Source organism: Esox lucius, chromosome 15 (assembly GCF_011004845.1).
Source record: "Esox lucius isolate fEsoLuc1 chromosome 15, fEsoLuc1.pri, whole genome shotgun sequence".
Lineage (NCBI taxonomy): Eukaryota > Metazoa > Chordata > Actinopteri > Esociformes > Esocidae > Esox > Esox lucius.
In genome coordinates, this window is record NC_047583.1 from 22,345,482 (window position 1) to 22,358,291 (window position 12,810).

The 12,810-nt window shown below is 42.0% G+C and overlaps 1 protein-coding gene across 1 annotated transcript in view; it reads left to right on the forward strand.

Moving 5' to 3' along the window:
- dicer1 (dicer 1, ribonuclease type III) overlaps positions 1–12,331 on the forward strand; it is a 28,755-nt gene extending 16,424 nt beyond the window's left edge. Inside the window, exons 24-34 of the mRNA XM_010878753.3 lie at positions 24–792; positions 958–1,110; positions 1,557–1,709; positions 2,692–2,844; positions 2,994–3,244; positions 4,106–4,361; positions 4,602–4,845; positions 5,044–5,312; positions 6,943–7,105; positions 7,305–7,380; positions 7,607–12,331. Coding sequence (XP_010877055.2) covers positions 24–792; positions 958–1,110; positions 1,557–1,709; positions 2,692–2,844; positions 2,994–3,244; positions 4,106–4,361; positions 4,602–4,845; positions 5,044–5,312; positions 6,943–7,105; positions 7,305–7,380; positions 7,607–7,772 — 2,653 coding nt within the window. The 3' untranslated portion in view covers positions 7,773–12,331. The remainder of the gene's footprint in view (positions 1–23; positions 793–957; positions 1,111–1,556; positions 1,710–2,691; positions 2,845–2,993; positions 3,245–4,105; positions 4,362–4,601; positions 4,846–5,043; positions 5,313–6,942; positions 7,106–7,304; positions 7,381–7,606) is intronic.
- Positions 12,332–12,810: the final 479 nt, after the last annotated feature.

Genomic DNA, 12,810 nt, shown 5'->3' on the forward strand with positions numbered 1-12,810 from the left:
TACATATCACGCTGTCTCTCCAGATATCCAAACTTGGACTTTGGATGGAAGAAGTCCATCGACAGCAAGTCATTCATCTGTCCGCGTGGTGTGGATGATGATGATGATGATGATGATGAGGAGGAGGAGGAGGAGGAGGAGGAGGACAGTGGAGATGGGAACTGTAAACAACAAGATCAGACTGTTGCTCCTGTCTCTGTATCCCAGCAACCCTCTAGTGACTGTCATGTCTCCTCCCAGCCTGAGGTGGGCAATGTCAGGCCAGTGGAGGAGAACACCCAGCATCCACACTCCGCCTCTCGCACCCTGACCCTCACTAACGGCACTTCCCCTGTTGCCAAAGACATCGGTGACTACGGCAACCAAGCACACCCTCGCAACGGACACGACAACTGCCAATCCCTCTCGGCTGACTCTGATGAGCCGCTGGCGGGCGACCAAGTATCGACAATGACGGCGCAAACCACTACCTCAGTTCTTCCTGTGCGGCCCTCTCTAAGCACCGAGCACCAAAACGAGACCCCGGCCCAGCCTCGGGCCCAGCGCCAGCCCGCTCCGGCCCAGCCTAGAGATGAATGTAGACCAGGGAGGAGCTCCGAGCTCTGTGAGGGCAACGGGCACCATGTGAATCAAGCTACCTCAGACTGCTGTAGCCCAGCAACAGTGACCAGGCCCACCACAGCACCTTTACCTGACCCTGCAGAGATCCAGGAGACGGCCAGCAACACGCGGGGAGAAGATTCGGGCCCCTGCCCCAAGACCCTCGGGCCCAACCCTGGACTCATCCTTCAGGTAGGGATGAGTTCCTCGGATGTGTTTCTTAGTGTCCAGTTTTTAATAGTTTCCCATCAAAATATTGTGCGTTGTTTGTGCAGCTGCATATAAGACGTTTTTGTCGGAAAGGCGACACCTTTTATGCCTGTTTCAATGAAACCTTTGTTTAAATGTTTCCTGCAGGCGCTGACCCTGTCCAACGCCAGTGACGGTTTCAACCTGGAACGCCTGGAGATGCTAGGAGACTCGTTCCTGAAGCACGCCATCACCACCTACCTGTTCTGTACATACCCCGATGCACACGAGGGGCGACTCTCCTACATGAGGAGCAAGAAGGTGAGTATAGTGGCCTGCTTCTGACCAGGGCTTACACAGTGCATTGTGAAGGGGTTATGACACCCTGTTCCTGTATAGTTCACTGCTTCTGACCAGGGCTTACACAGTGCATTGTGAAGGGGATATGACACCCTGTTCCAGTATAGTGGCCTGCTTCTGACCAGGGCTTACACAGTGCATTGTGAAGGGGTTATGACACCCTGTTCCCGTATAGTGGCCTGCTTCTGACCAGGGCTTACACAGTGCATTGTGAAGGGGTTATGGGGTGCCCTTTTGGATCCATGCAGGAATTTTGAGTTGTGTTTGCCAAGGGAATGTGATGTTTGCCTATTTGTTGAATGAGAGATGGTTTCTTGTTCTTTGTTTCAATGGTTGACCGTATTTCCTCTTTGATTGGATGTTAATGGGACATTCTAATGGGGTGTATTGAATTGTTGTCTCCACAGGTGAGCAACTGTAACCTGTATCGGCTGGGGAAGAAGAAAGGTCTTCCTAGCAGGATGGTGGTGTCCATCTTCGATCCGCCGGTCAACTGGCTGCCTCCTGGCTACGTGGTCAACCAGGACAAGACCAGTGAGGACAAATGGGACGACGACGAGGTGTGAAGCGCTGTCATGTCGCCACCACCAGAGGGCAGGCTTTCTTCAACTGGTAGCATTTCCTGAATGTGATGCCGAAGGAGATTGTCAATAAATGCCTGTTTGTTAGCGTTGTAAACAGTTTGTACGTTACTCTTGTTATGGCAACTTGTTTTCTGTACTTAAGCATTCAGTCGTTCTAATAGTAATAATTCATGTTACTAGTCTTAACTTTATGTTCTGCACTAAAATACCTTGAATGTAGTGTGAGTGAAGTGTGAAAAGCAGTAGCGGTAGCAGGTAGGAAACGGTTCATTGTGATTTGGGGTGTTGAGGGTGTAGTTGGTGACCCGCCAGGTAGCCAGGGACTGGAGTTAGTGGGGTGTGTCTTAAGAAACTGTTGGATTTTGTGAGGTAATCGTGTGTGTGTGTGTGTCAGCAGGAAAGTGGAGTGTGCTTAAGAGTGGCTGGCGTGTACTTAATGTGCTCCAGGCAATCAAGTTTTCACCATGAGAGCCTGGCTGTGTTATTACAATATTAGATGTCAACTCCATTAGCATTTAATGAATATGCAGAAGAACACAGCCACTTTCTGGGTTATTAACGATTATAAATGTAACATTGGGGACCCAGATTGTCAGATATTGAATTGCATTAGTCCTATGAGTCATTGAGTTGGATTGGCCCGCCTCCCCTCTCACATCCAAAGCCCTCTTAGCTGACCTAATGCTGCGGTTAGAGTGAAACTCTGAGACAATAATCTGTGTGAATCCCAGTGCGGGGCTTGACCATGCTTCTCAGGACTCAACTACAGGCCTGGAGATACTGGATAATAAGATGTTAATATATTTGCACGGTAATCCATCCACTGTGGGCTTTTTGCTTCTGTTCTTCGTTTCCAACCTCGCCTTTGGCATCCTCTCTCGCGCCATTTCCTCATCGACTCCATCCTGTTTCTCTCTCCCTGTCTTTCCCTCACGCCCCTCCCACCTCCTCCTCTCAGGCAAAAGAGGACCAGGCCAATGGTAGTGCTGGAGAGGACTTGTGTGAGGATGAAGAGGAGCTTGGTGCGGAGGTGCTGGAGGAGGATGAAGATCTAATGTGGAAGGAGCCTAAAGATGGGGTGAACCTGGAGGACGACCTGGAATACTACCAGGTATGGAGGAGTTTAATGCGCCACGCCTGATGTTCACATAGTTGCTTGTTGTCACGGGAATATACCCATGTTAAGGCAAGACTCATTTGTCTACCTGGCTGGGATGCCCTGGACGGACTCGTTGGTTAATCCATTTCATTTACTACCAGGAGCACATCAAGTTCATTGACAACATGCTCATGGGCTCTGGCGCCTTCGGCAAGAAGATCTCCCTTAATACCTTTGCCCCTGCGCCTCCAACGTCTGGCTCCTGCCGCAGCCCCTCCGCTCGCTCTTCCTCCCCAGCAGCCGAGCCCAGCTACGGGGAGTGGAGGCCCCCTAAGAAGCCAAGCCCAGTCCCCAACCCCCACTACCCCTCCGAGCCTAGTGGTGTCGGGTCAGCAGATGAGTTTGACTACAGGTGAGTAGCACATGCCAGTAACTGAGTTGTTGACATGGTGAAATTCTTTCCTTGAGCAAGGCACTTTCCAATTGTTAACTGTTAATGATAGTCCCTGCCATACTATTAAAGATTAAGTGTTATATATATTTATTTGTTTAGCAATGAGGCATGAGGGTAGTGATGGTCAAACAGGACTTCATTAGCATTATTTTACCAGCAGGATATTATGCTGGCAGCACTGAGATTTTCTTTATTACAATAAAAGCCATCATTGAAATGTATAAGGCCATATAGTTAATTTAGTCAGTAAAAAAGAACTGACACAAACAAAGTTGAATTGGACATAAAATTAAACATAAAATGTGCAGACTAGATTGTTAACTATATTGCCGTATATATTTCAATGATGGCTTTTATTTAGAAAAAGAAAATAAAAATGTAGCACTGCTAGCATAAAATCCTGCTGCTAGAAGAATGGTAATGAAGCCTCATATGGCCATCACTACATGAGGGAGAGTTGTGTATGGCTAATATACCACAGCAAAGAGCTGTTCTTAGGTATGATGGGTTGCGGACTGCTTGGACACAGAGCTTAGCTGTGTATTGGCAATATACCGCAAACTCATGAGATGCCTTATTGTTATTATTAACCAGCTACCAACGAAATTTGAGCAGGGCAGAATTTCATACTGTTATTGGCTAATCAGCATTCAATATTCAAACCATCTGGTTTATAATAGGCATTTAGTAACGTCATAAAATTAGTGAATTAAACTGGGCTAGGACAAACAAAATGTCTGAACTATCATTTAAAAAAAATGTATCACAGGATAAGGGGGAAATTGGAGTCTTAACCATTTCAGTCAAATGTTATTGCAGCTCATGGGACGCCATGTGTTACCTGGACCCCAGCAAGGCGGGGGAAGAAGAGGAGTTTGTGGTGGGCTTCTGGAACCCGTCGGAGGAGAACTGCGGGGCGGAGCTGGGGAAACAGTCCATCTCCTATGACCTCCACACAGAGCAGTGCATCGCTGACAAGAGTATCGCTGACTGTGTGGAGGCCCTCTTGGGCTGCTACCTCACCAGCTGTGGGGAGAGGGCCGCTCAGATGTTCCTCTGCTCACTGGGACTCAAGGTAACGCTGTCAAATAGCCCCTCGCGCCGCCTGTCATCTAGCATGGAACCCTCCTCTAATTGGCATAGCCAAGAGCAGTTTTGAACTGGATCTCCTTTTACAGTGGAATTATTTAACGCAGTCGTCCATGTTTTGGAATTATTTTGGTGATGTTAACGAGCGTGTTATCGAATAGCATTTCTTAGATGGCAAACAAAAGAGCCATTCTAGGCCAATAATATCAATCAATGTGTTAAACAGGTGTTACCAGTACAGAGGCGGAGTTTGACTGAGTTCACAGAGGTGGCAAACCTTGACCTCCAGTACGGCTGGCTGAAGATCCCGCCCCGCTGCATGTTTGATCACCCGGACGCTGAGCGGACCCTCAATCACCTCATCTCCGGCTTTGACAATTTTGAGAAGAAGATCAGCTACACCTTCCAGAACAAGGCTTATCTGCTGCAGGCCTTCACACATGCCTCCTACCATTATAACACCATTACAGGTGACCATGAGTGTCCCCCTCCCTCTAATATAATAGGTTGAATCCTAATACAGAGACACATTCAGCATTGTGTCATTACAAGAATAATAATGAGAATTTTTATAGAAAAACCTGTTCCAGAAAACTCTGCAGTGTCCCTCTGAACTTCCGTTATTCCTCTTTCACATCCTTCCCTGATTCTTTCATTTTCTTTCCTAGATTGTTATCAACGACTGGAGTTTCTTGGTGATGCAATTTTAGACTACCTCATAACGAAGCACCTTTATGAAGATCCTCGCCAACACTCTCCTGGCGTGCTCACAGACCTGCGCTCGGCCCTTGTCAACAACACCATCTTTGCCTCCCTGGCCGTTCAGTACGATTACCACAAGTACTTCAAGGCCGTGTCACCCGAGCTCTTCCACGTCATCGACGACTTTGTGCAATTTCAGCTGGAGAAGAACGAGATGCAAGGGATGGATTCTGAGGTGGGTTGGGAACCTGATGATCTCTGGTGTTTCATAGTTCTTTTCTTTCTCAAATCTACTCTCTATAAAGGGGCAGAGTTGGGCTCTACTGAAAGTAGTGGTGTATATGGAGAGTAAGGTGGCCTTTTGGAAGCATTCGTTGTAAATCATAGTGGGTTGTGTTCGGAGTGTCCTTCTATTTACAGATTTTCAGTTTTGACCAATACATCTAAGCAGGAACTTAATAATAGATTTCGGCCTTGTTGATAATTACTAACATTTAAAACTCCCTGAGACTCAATATTTTTCTCATGCTATTTTAGCAAATTTTTTGCTTTTAAAATAATGTCCCAACCTGGGCTCTCCTATCCTATGAATCTGTTTTATATTTTTTGCGCTTTTTGAGTATTGGAGTGAGAGTTGGATTGCAGTGGGAGCAGTTGGATTTAATTTATTTTGAAATGCTTATCTTGGCAGGGAATCTGTTCTCATTTGAGCAGTGCTGGTTTTATGCCTAAGGGACAACATTGGATACAGTAAGAGGAAAAACAAATTCAGGAAAATCTGTAAATATTTCACCCTTAATAGTAAACTGGACAACGGGGTCTCAGGGTCTCCAGAGTGTGGAAAGGTACAGCTGACTGCAGTTTTGGTATTAAATATAATACAGTTAAACCCTTAATCAGGGTTCATACATAGGGCTTGAAGTTCTTGAGTTTTGAACTCAGAAAATGGACTCCTGGAATACTTTTAAAATGTCCTTAACTTAGTCCTTTAAAGATACTTTAAAGAAATTATTGTTGCAAATGTATAAGCTCTCGTTCTCCAATATAATTATCCACAGATTAAATTTCTGATAAGTATTTGTGGGAGAGGTAGACACTTGTTTGTTTCCTGCCGTGGGTTGATGGTGAAACCACATGCAATTATTGTGACAAGATAACCTATTGTAGGCTTAAGTGAAGCTTTCCATGAAAGCGTTTCCTCGCTACGGGTCAACTTTCTCACGTAACAAACATGAAACGTTCCCCTTCAACATCTCAAATGACGATGGGAAGATGAATGCCACAGAATGTATCGTTATGCTGTCAGTCTCTGTTCTCCACTGGTAGGCTAGAAAAATCCCTGTGTGTAGATCCAATCTATTTAGTCAGGCATTGCCCACATTATCCTTACATATTTATTTAATCTATTCTTTATTTGGATGCCAGTAAATAGTCTGATTTAGGAAGGCTGATTTAATAAAATATGGTTTCTTAAACTACAGCTAACGAGTGGAAAGGATCTTTAAATATGATTTCATACAGTTAAATACTTCTATCTCATGTATTCAATACCTGTACTTAACTATTAAATCTGAGAGATCTGTAATTTGTCCATGTAGGCCTGTATGGAAAATGAGGGTAATTTATATTTTATTTTCTCTGATATTCACTTTTCAAAGTAAAAATGCTTATTTCACTGTTTGACTAAGGTTGACTGGTTTCTAAGTACATTTATTACTAGATGGATATCATACCAAATGAATGACAATGTTCAGGTATTACTAATGTGACATATACTACAGCACTGACTATTTATTTTCCTCCAGAGGATTGTTTTTCTTCAGAAAAACAACTTGTACTTTAATCTCTAATATTTTCCCTTTCAGCTCCGGCGCTCAGAAGAAGATGAAGCGAAAGAGGAGGACATTGAAGTCCCCAAGGCAATGGGAGACATCTTTGAGTCGCTAGCCGGAGCAATTTACATGGATAGCAGGATGTCACTGGAGACTGTGTGGCAAGTGTATTATCCAATGATGAGGCCACTTATAGGTAAGGAGAAGAGAAATAGAGAGGGGAAACTTCTTCCACATTTTGATTTCAGGTTTTCTGATTGTTTGTTCATGCAGAGAGACTTTGAGTACTACTGATTCACAAAATCTAAATGTTTTCATATGTCTGTCTCAGTTATGTATCATATTGATGAGACAAAATGTGTGAGTTACGTCATAGTGTTTCTTTGACTTTGCAGAGAAATTCTCAGCTAACGTCCCTCGTTCTCCAGTACGGGAGCTGCTGGAGATGGAGCCAGAGACCGCAAAATTCAGGTAGAAACATATGTTATTATATTTTTTGTTAGCAGTTTAAATGTGATGCCTTCTTGGCCTCTCTCTACCCTTCAGCCCTACCCCATATAGATTCTGTAAATCACACAGGCATGGTTTTATACATAGTTTTTTCATATCTACCACCAGTTATGCTTTCATTTTAGCAATATATTGAGACATATATACATTTGGTTAATATGACTGATGACTTATATTCCCTCTCTAGCCCTGCGGAGAGAACGTACGATGGGAAGGTCCGTGTGACGGTGGAGGTCGTGGGTAAGGGCAAGTTCAAAGGCGTGGGCCGAAGCTACCGGATTGCTAAGTCTGCCGCCGCACGTCGTGCCCTGCGCAGCCTCAAAGCCAACCAACCTCAGGTTCCTAACAACTGAGCTTCACATGCTAACTAGCTAGCTACGAATGCTAGCTATTGAAACTAGCAACCTGCGCTAGTTACTGAAACTAGTTACTGACGCAGGCTACCTACAACAGTTACTAGCCAGTACCCACTGATGCTAGCTTCTGACGCTAACCAGCTACCTGTGCTAGCGATTCCAGCTAGTTACCAACACAGCCCTGTATCTTCAGACCACAACGGCACAACCAAGGCAGCCAGGGAACGTTATGTAGAGACATGGGGAAGTCACATCACGAAGAGAGCTCATCAACTTTTACGTTGGATTTTTTATTTTTTTTGTTCTTTTGCGCAAACACAATCTTTTCTTTCCTTCTCTCCTCTGCTTTGTGTAATCACGAGAGTGCTTTATTAACGTACAGCAAAGTGTTAAAACGAGAAAAAAGGTCAGGTGTCTCTTTTTCTCAGTTTTTGTCGTTTCTACGTAATTTCTTTTTGTTTAACCTCTGCTTTGTGTCAGCGAGATATGAGGCTTATTTGTATTATGAGTATTATTAGATTGTACATAGTTCAAATCAAAGGTGTAAATCAAAAAAAATATATGAAAACGCTAAACTCCTCAATCTGTGCACTAGTGCCAGTTTTAAAGCGTTTTTTAAAAACGTTATGGCTAAGGACATGGCTAGCAGAGGCCAAACCATGGGCGAAGTAGACCAGTGTGGCCCACCTCTGTCTGAACTCTGCCCTGAGATGGTGTTTTTAGGATGTGTTTCCAGTTGCACCCTTTCCCCTACATAGAACCATATGGTCAGAATAGTGTACTATGTAGGGCATAGTGTGCCATTAGGAATACAGCCTTCGTTATTATTGCACTTATTCCATTAGGGTCTGTTATTTTGAATTGTGTGGTCGGATGGACTCATTCAATACCTAACTATCTATCAAGTTAATATGAAATAGAAATATGATTTGCCTTACATACTAAGGCCCTTGGTCGTATCCTGGAAAAAAAAACAAAGGATAAGATTTCAACATTCCCAGTTACTGTAATAAAAAAAAAGTTTTTAAGCAGCACTAGAGGATGCATGTTTGTGTAGCTTATCTATTCATAACCATGGCGACTGGATGGCGTATATAGACATGATACATCTATCAATATATCTAGAACATAAGAAAGATATATGAAATGTTTATTATTGTGACATAAATCAACTCTATGGTTTCAAGTATTGTCTTTTGATACCAAGATTATGTTCATTATGATGGCCATTTCTTGAGCATTTAGTTACGTCTCTATTGACTGCGTTGTTTAGATTTTGATAATTATTATGACCAGAAATGAAAAAAGGAGACATATCACCCAGGTAATATGCTGCAGATTTTGTATGAATTGGATACTTCTGTGAGACACAGAGCACCTTTTAAGTACAGTCTTTATGACACACAGACAATGCTGTTTTTTTATAAACAGAATTGCGGTTCACACATCCCTTCACTTACCAAAGCTAATGCAGATGTGACGCTACACATGTGAAGTCAGTTTCTAGGGATATGGTTACCAGCCTTTTTGTTTTATTATTTAGTTCAAACACATTGTGACTAGCTTCCATTTGTGTGACTATATAGCTTCATAGACTAAATATATTTTTCTCTCAGTAGTATGAATAGCCCCTCTTCACTTGAATACCTCAGTTGATTGCATGCATTGTCTTTTTTTTGTTTTGTTTTTGGTGCTATGTTTTTTTTTGTTTTGTATTAAGCTTGAATTTCTCATCCTTTTTGCACTGTAACTATAATACCTCTTTATTTGACCTTTGAAATCTGTCAGTCAGGTTGGTTGTCCTATTCTAGCAGCCGTAATGCTGTAGAGGTTTAGCTGCATTGTTGGTCTCATCATTTGTTTTCTCTTTCCTCTTTTTACTTAATGCTTGAAAATGTGGTCGGGTGAAACCGGAGGGTGTTCTCATTCTACACAAGCCTAAAGTAGTGTGTTTTTAGTCTCTCAGCATAAATCCTCTTCAAATGAAAAAGAAAGGAATTAGCAATGACCAGAGGAGAGCCTTTCTGTACTGTAGCTTGTTGAGGTAAACAGATTGCACTCTAAATTTGTCTCTCACCTTGTGTGGCCAGCCCAGTCTTATTGCAGGTTGGAAGATTAGATTTCCACACACTAAGATTCTTTCTCTCAACTCACTTGAAAATGGCATTCTTCACAGATGTTGCATTCTTGAACTGTACACCTGTGTAATCCTAGAACAGTTGGTGTGCAAAAAAGCTTTTTGTAATTCTAAGCTTGTGATACAGGAATTGGGAGTGTTGTGGTGCATTGTGGGGTGTTATATTCTATACATGTGTCATGGATGGTTCCAAGGCTATCCGTCACTATGGCAACTATGGCTAAGTTGTTTGGCTAAGTATGTATGGCTAAATCCTACCATAGGTATACTACCTCAGAAGACTGCCCATTGCCAGTCACTGTCTTATTTAAATATATATATCAATAAAAAATTAATTACAAAAATAATGTTTATTATGAAAACTTTTTTTTCCTGGACAAGACTGCAATTTGAGAAATATTTATGGCAGTGACATACTGTAAACTTTTACCTGAGATATCCATACATTGGATAAACAGAATATATCTATATACAGTATATATACAAACGTAATCTCAAATAGTTCTTTGCACTGAGATACAACATTCCCACAGTTACTTGTATCTTTGATGACCTATATTTTTGACAAGCCGAATAACGCAAACTTTGAACAGTGCCTTTTGCCTTAGTTTCCTAGTCAAGTAAATCCTGCAACTCTTGTCTCTCAGTAGTTGAGCAACCTTGCCTAGAGTAGCTTTAATGAGCCAAATACTCTTTGTTCTTAGAGGGTTATTGTGTATTCATGCATTAGCCCAACATAACCTAACCTGGTGCCATACAATGTCATTTGGTTGTGAACTTTGGAATAGCCATGTAAATACTTCAAAATATACAATACTTGCTAAATGTATATATTATTAACAACATTCTGTGTTGTGTGTGCGCATATGTGTGTGATTAGAAGAGACTTAACTGGAGTGATGGTTGTTATTCTGACAGTTTGTTTCATTTCATTTGACCCCGGATGCCATCGTATGGAGTGCAATCTGGATTTACTCTCGCAAGCAACAGTTTAAAAAATATATATATTTTAAGTAGTAAAATGATCTAAACTGCAGAACTACAGCTGATTTAACATTCATCTATCGTTTATTTCTGGGGGGGGGGGGGGTCTGTGGAATGTCATAGCGAGCCTACACATGTTTTTTTCATTTGGGTGGAGTACTTTGTGAAATTGACTCATGGTACCACACCAGTTGTCTGTTTGTCACAGACGGAAATACACAATTAAGAAATGATCATTGAAACTTCCCATGGTGCCGTGTGATCACTTTCCTACAATCTAAATGTTGTATTAGTCAAGGTGTTTTATGGGACTGTAGCTATATGGTTGTCATCAATTGTTTGCCGACTGGCAAATAATTATTGTTTTGTTTGCTTTCTCTTTTTGTACATGTAGCACAATTGAGCTTTGCACTTGGGCGCCATACTTTACCTCATGTCAGAAAGAGTTGAAAAAAAGAAGTGTAAACAGTATATGATGCTGCCGTTACGTGAAGAGGGATAACTCGTGGTTTAGGCTTTGCTGCTGTTTCATTTTGTTAATATTTTACAATTGTATTTGAGGCAATGGTTGGGGAAAGATACAATGTGCCTACAGCAGGTCAACATCTGATGAATACACTGTAGTTAACAAGTAAAAGATCTCTGCAATAGATCAGGGGCTGATATGTATGTGTTGTGTATACATTGATGTCCTGCCTTAAATGTAATTCTTTGAATATTGAACTGTAATATAACCCTCAAACTGCCATGTCCTTCGATAGGCATGACTTGAATTATGTTTAGTCAACTATTTTCCGCCCTTTAGTTAGATTACATCTGACTAGTTCCATATGGAGTAGTGCATGTCAGTAGAAATAGTTTCCCCTACCCCCTTTGTTTTCTTATTTAGCGTAATACACTATTTTGATTTCAATCAAAAAAATAATTCCAGTCCCTATACATTTGTAAACGGGCTGCTACGTTGGACAAGGGGTAAAGTAAACAAATGAAACGTTATATAGTAATAAAAAGGTGAAATGCCTTGGATGACAAAATGTACATGAAAAAGAGAAAATAATCAAATGCGGTCTTTACAGCAAGTTGCTCCAGCGAAGCCGGCGGGGAGTCTTTGATGGTGACTTTTGGGAATGAACTTGTGAGAATGTCATTGTCGCCAAACAGCGGAACACCAGCAGAATGGAATGAAAATGAAATGAAATGGAACCGACTTGATGTACTGATTTCAGTATGGGGAAATATGGGCCATCATAACCTGCAGCAGAATTTTAAGGGACACTGAAAATAATAAAAACGTCTCACTCATACTGTAACGCCTTGCTGCAGTGGTTTGCGGTCTGCACCTTATGGATCACAATTACCTTTAATATTCTGTTTTGTTTTCTTTTTTTGTAATAATTGTAGCCGAGTATATCTACAATAAAGTTATGGTATGGTCGTTCTGTCTGTTGTGACACTATGTTTTTATGAGTTTCCCTCTCTTGTGATTCTTTATTGTTCAGTGTGCCGATTACTTTATAGGAGTGCATAGTTTCAATTTTCAACAATTGATGACTCTGGTCTTTTTTCCAATTTCATAATCTTCACCTCTCTCCTAACCTCTCAAAACCCATGTGATGAAGGTCAGAAGGAACGATTCTCATCGAATTGGTTTTGAGGAGGCGAGACAAAATGAGAGAAAAGCCTGCAGTTGAGAAAAGGCCCAAGAGCGGCCTCAACTGGCGCGCCCTGGAAAAACCTGGGCCATCCAGATTATATGGAGTGCCTTCAACAGTCTGCCCTCCGAGGGTTTAAGTGAATTTTGTTTCACAATGCAGTTTACAAGCTTCTCTATGACTTTTGTTTTTACTGTCAAGCAGTCTTATAGTGAGGTGTGTATGCCTAGACAGATTTCCGTGTGTGTGTGCGCAAGTAGGG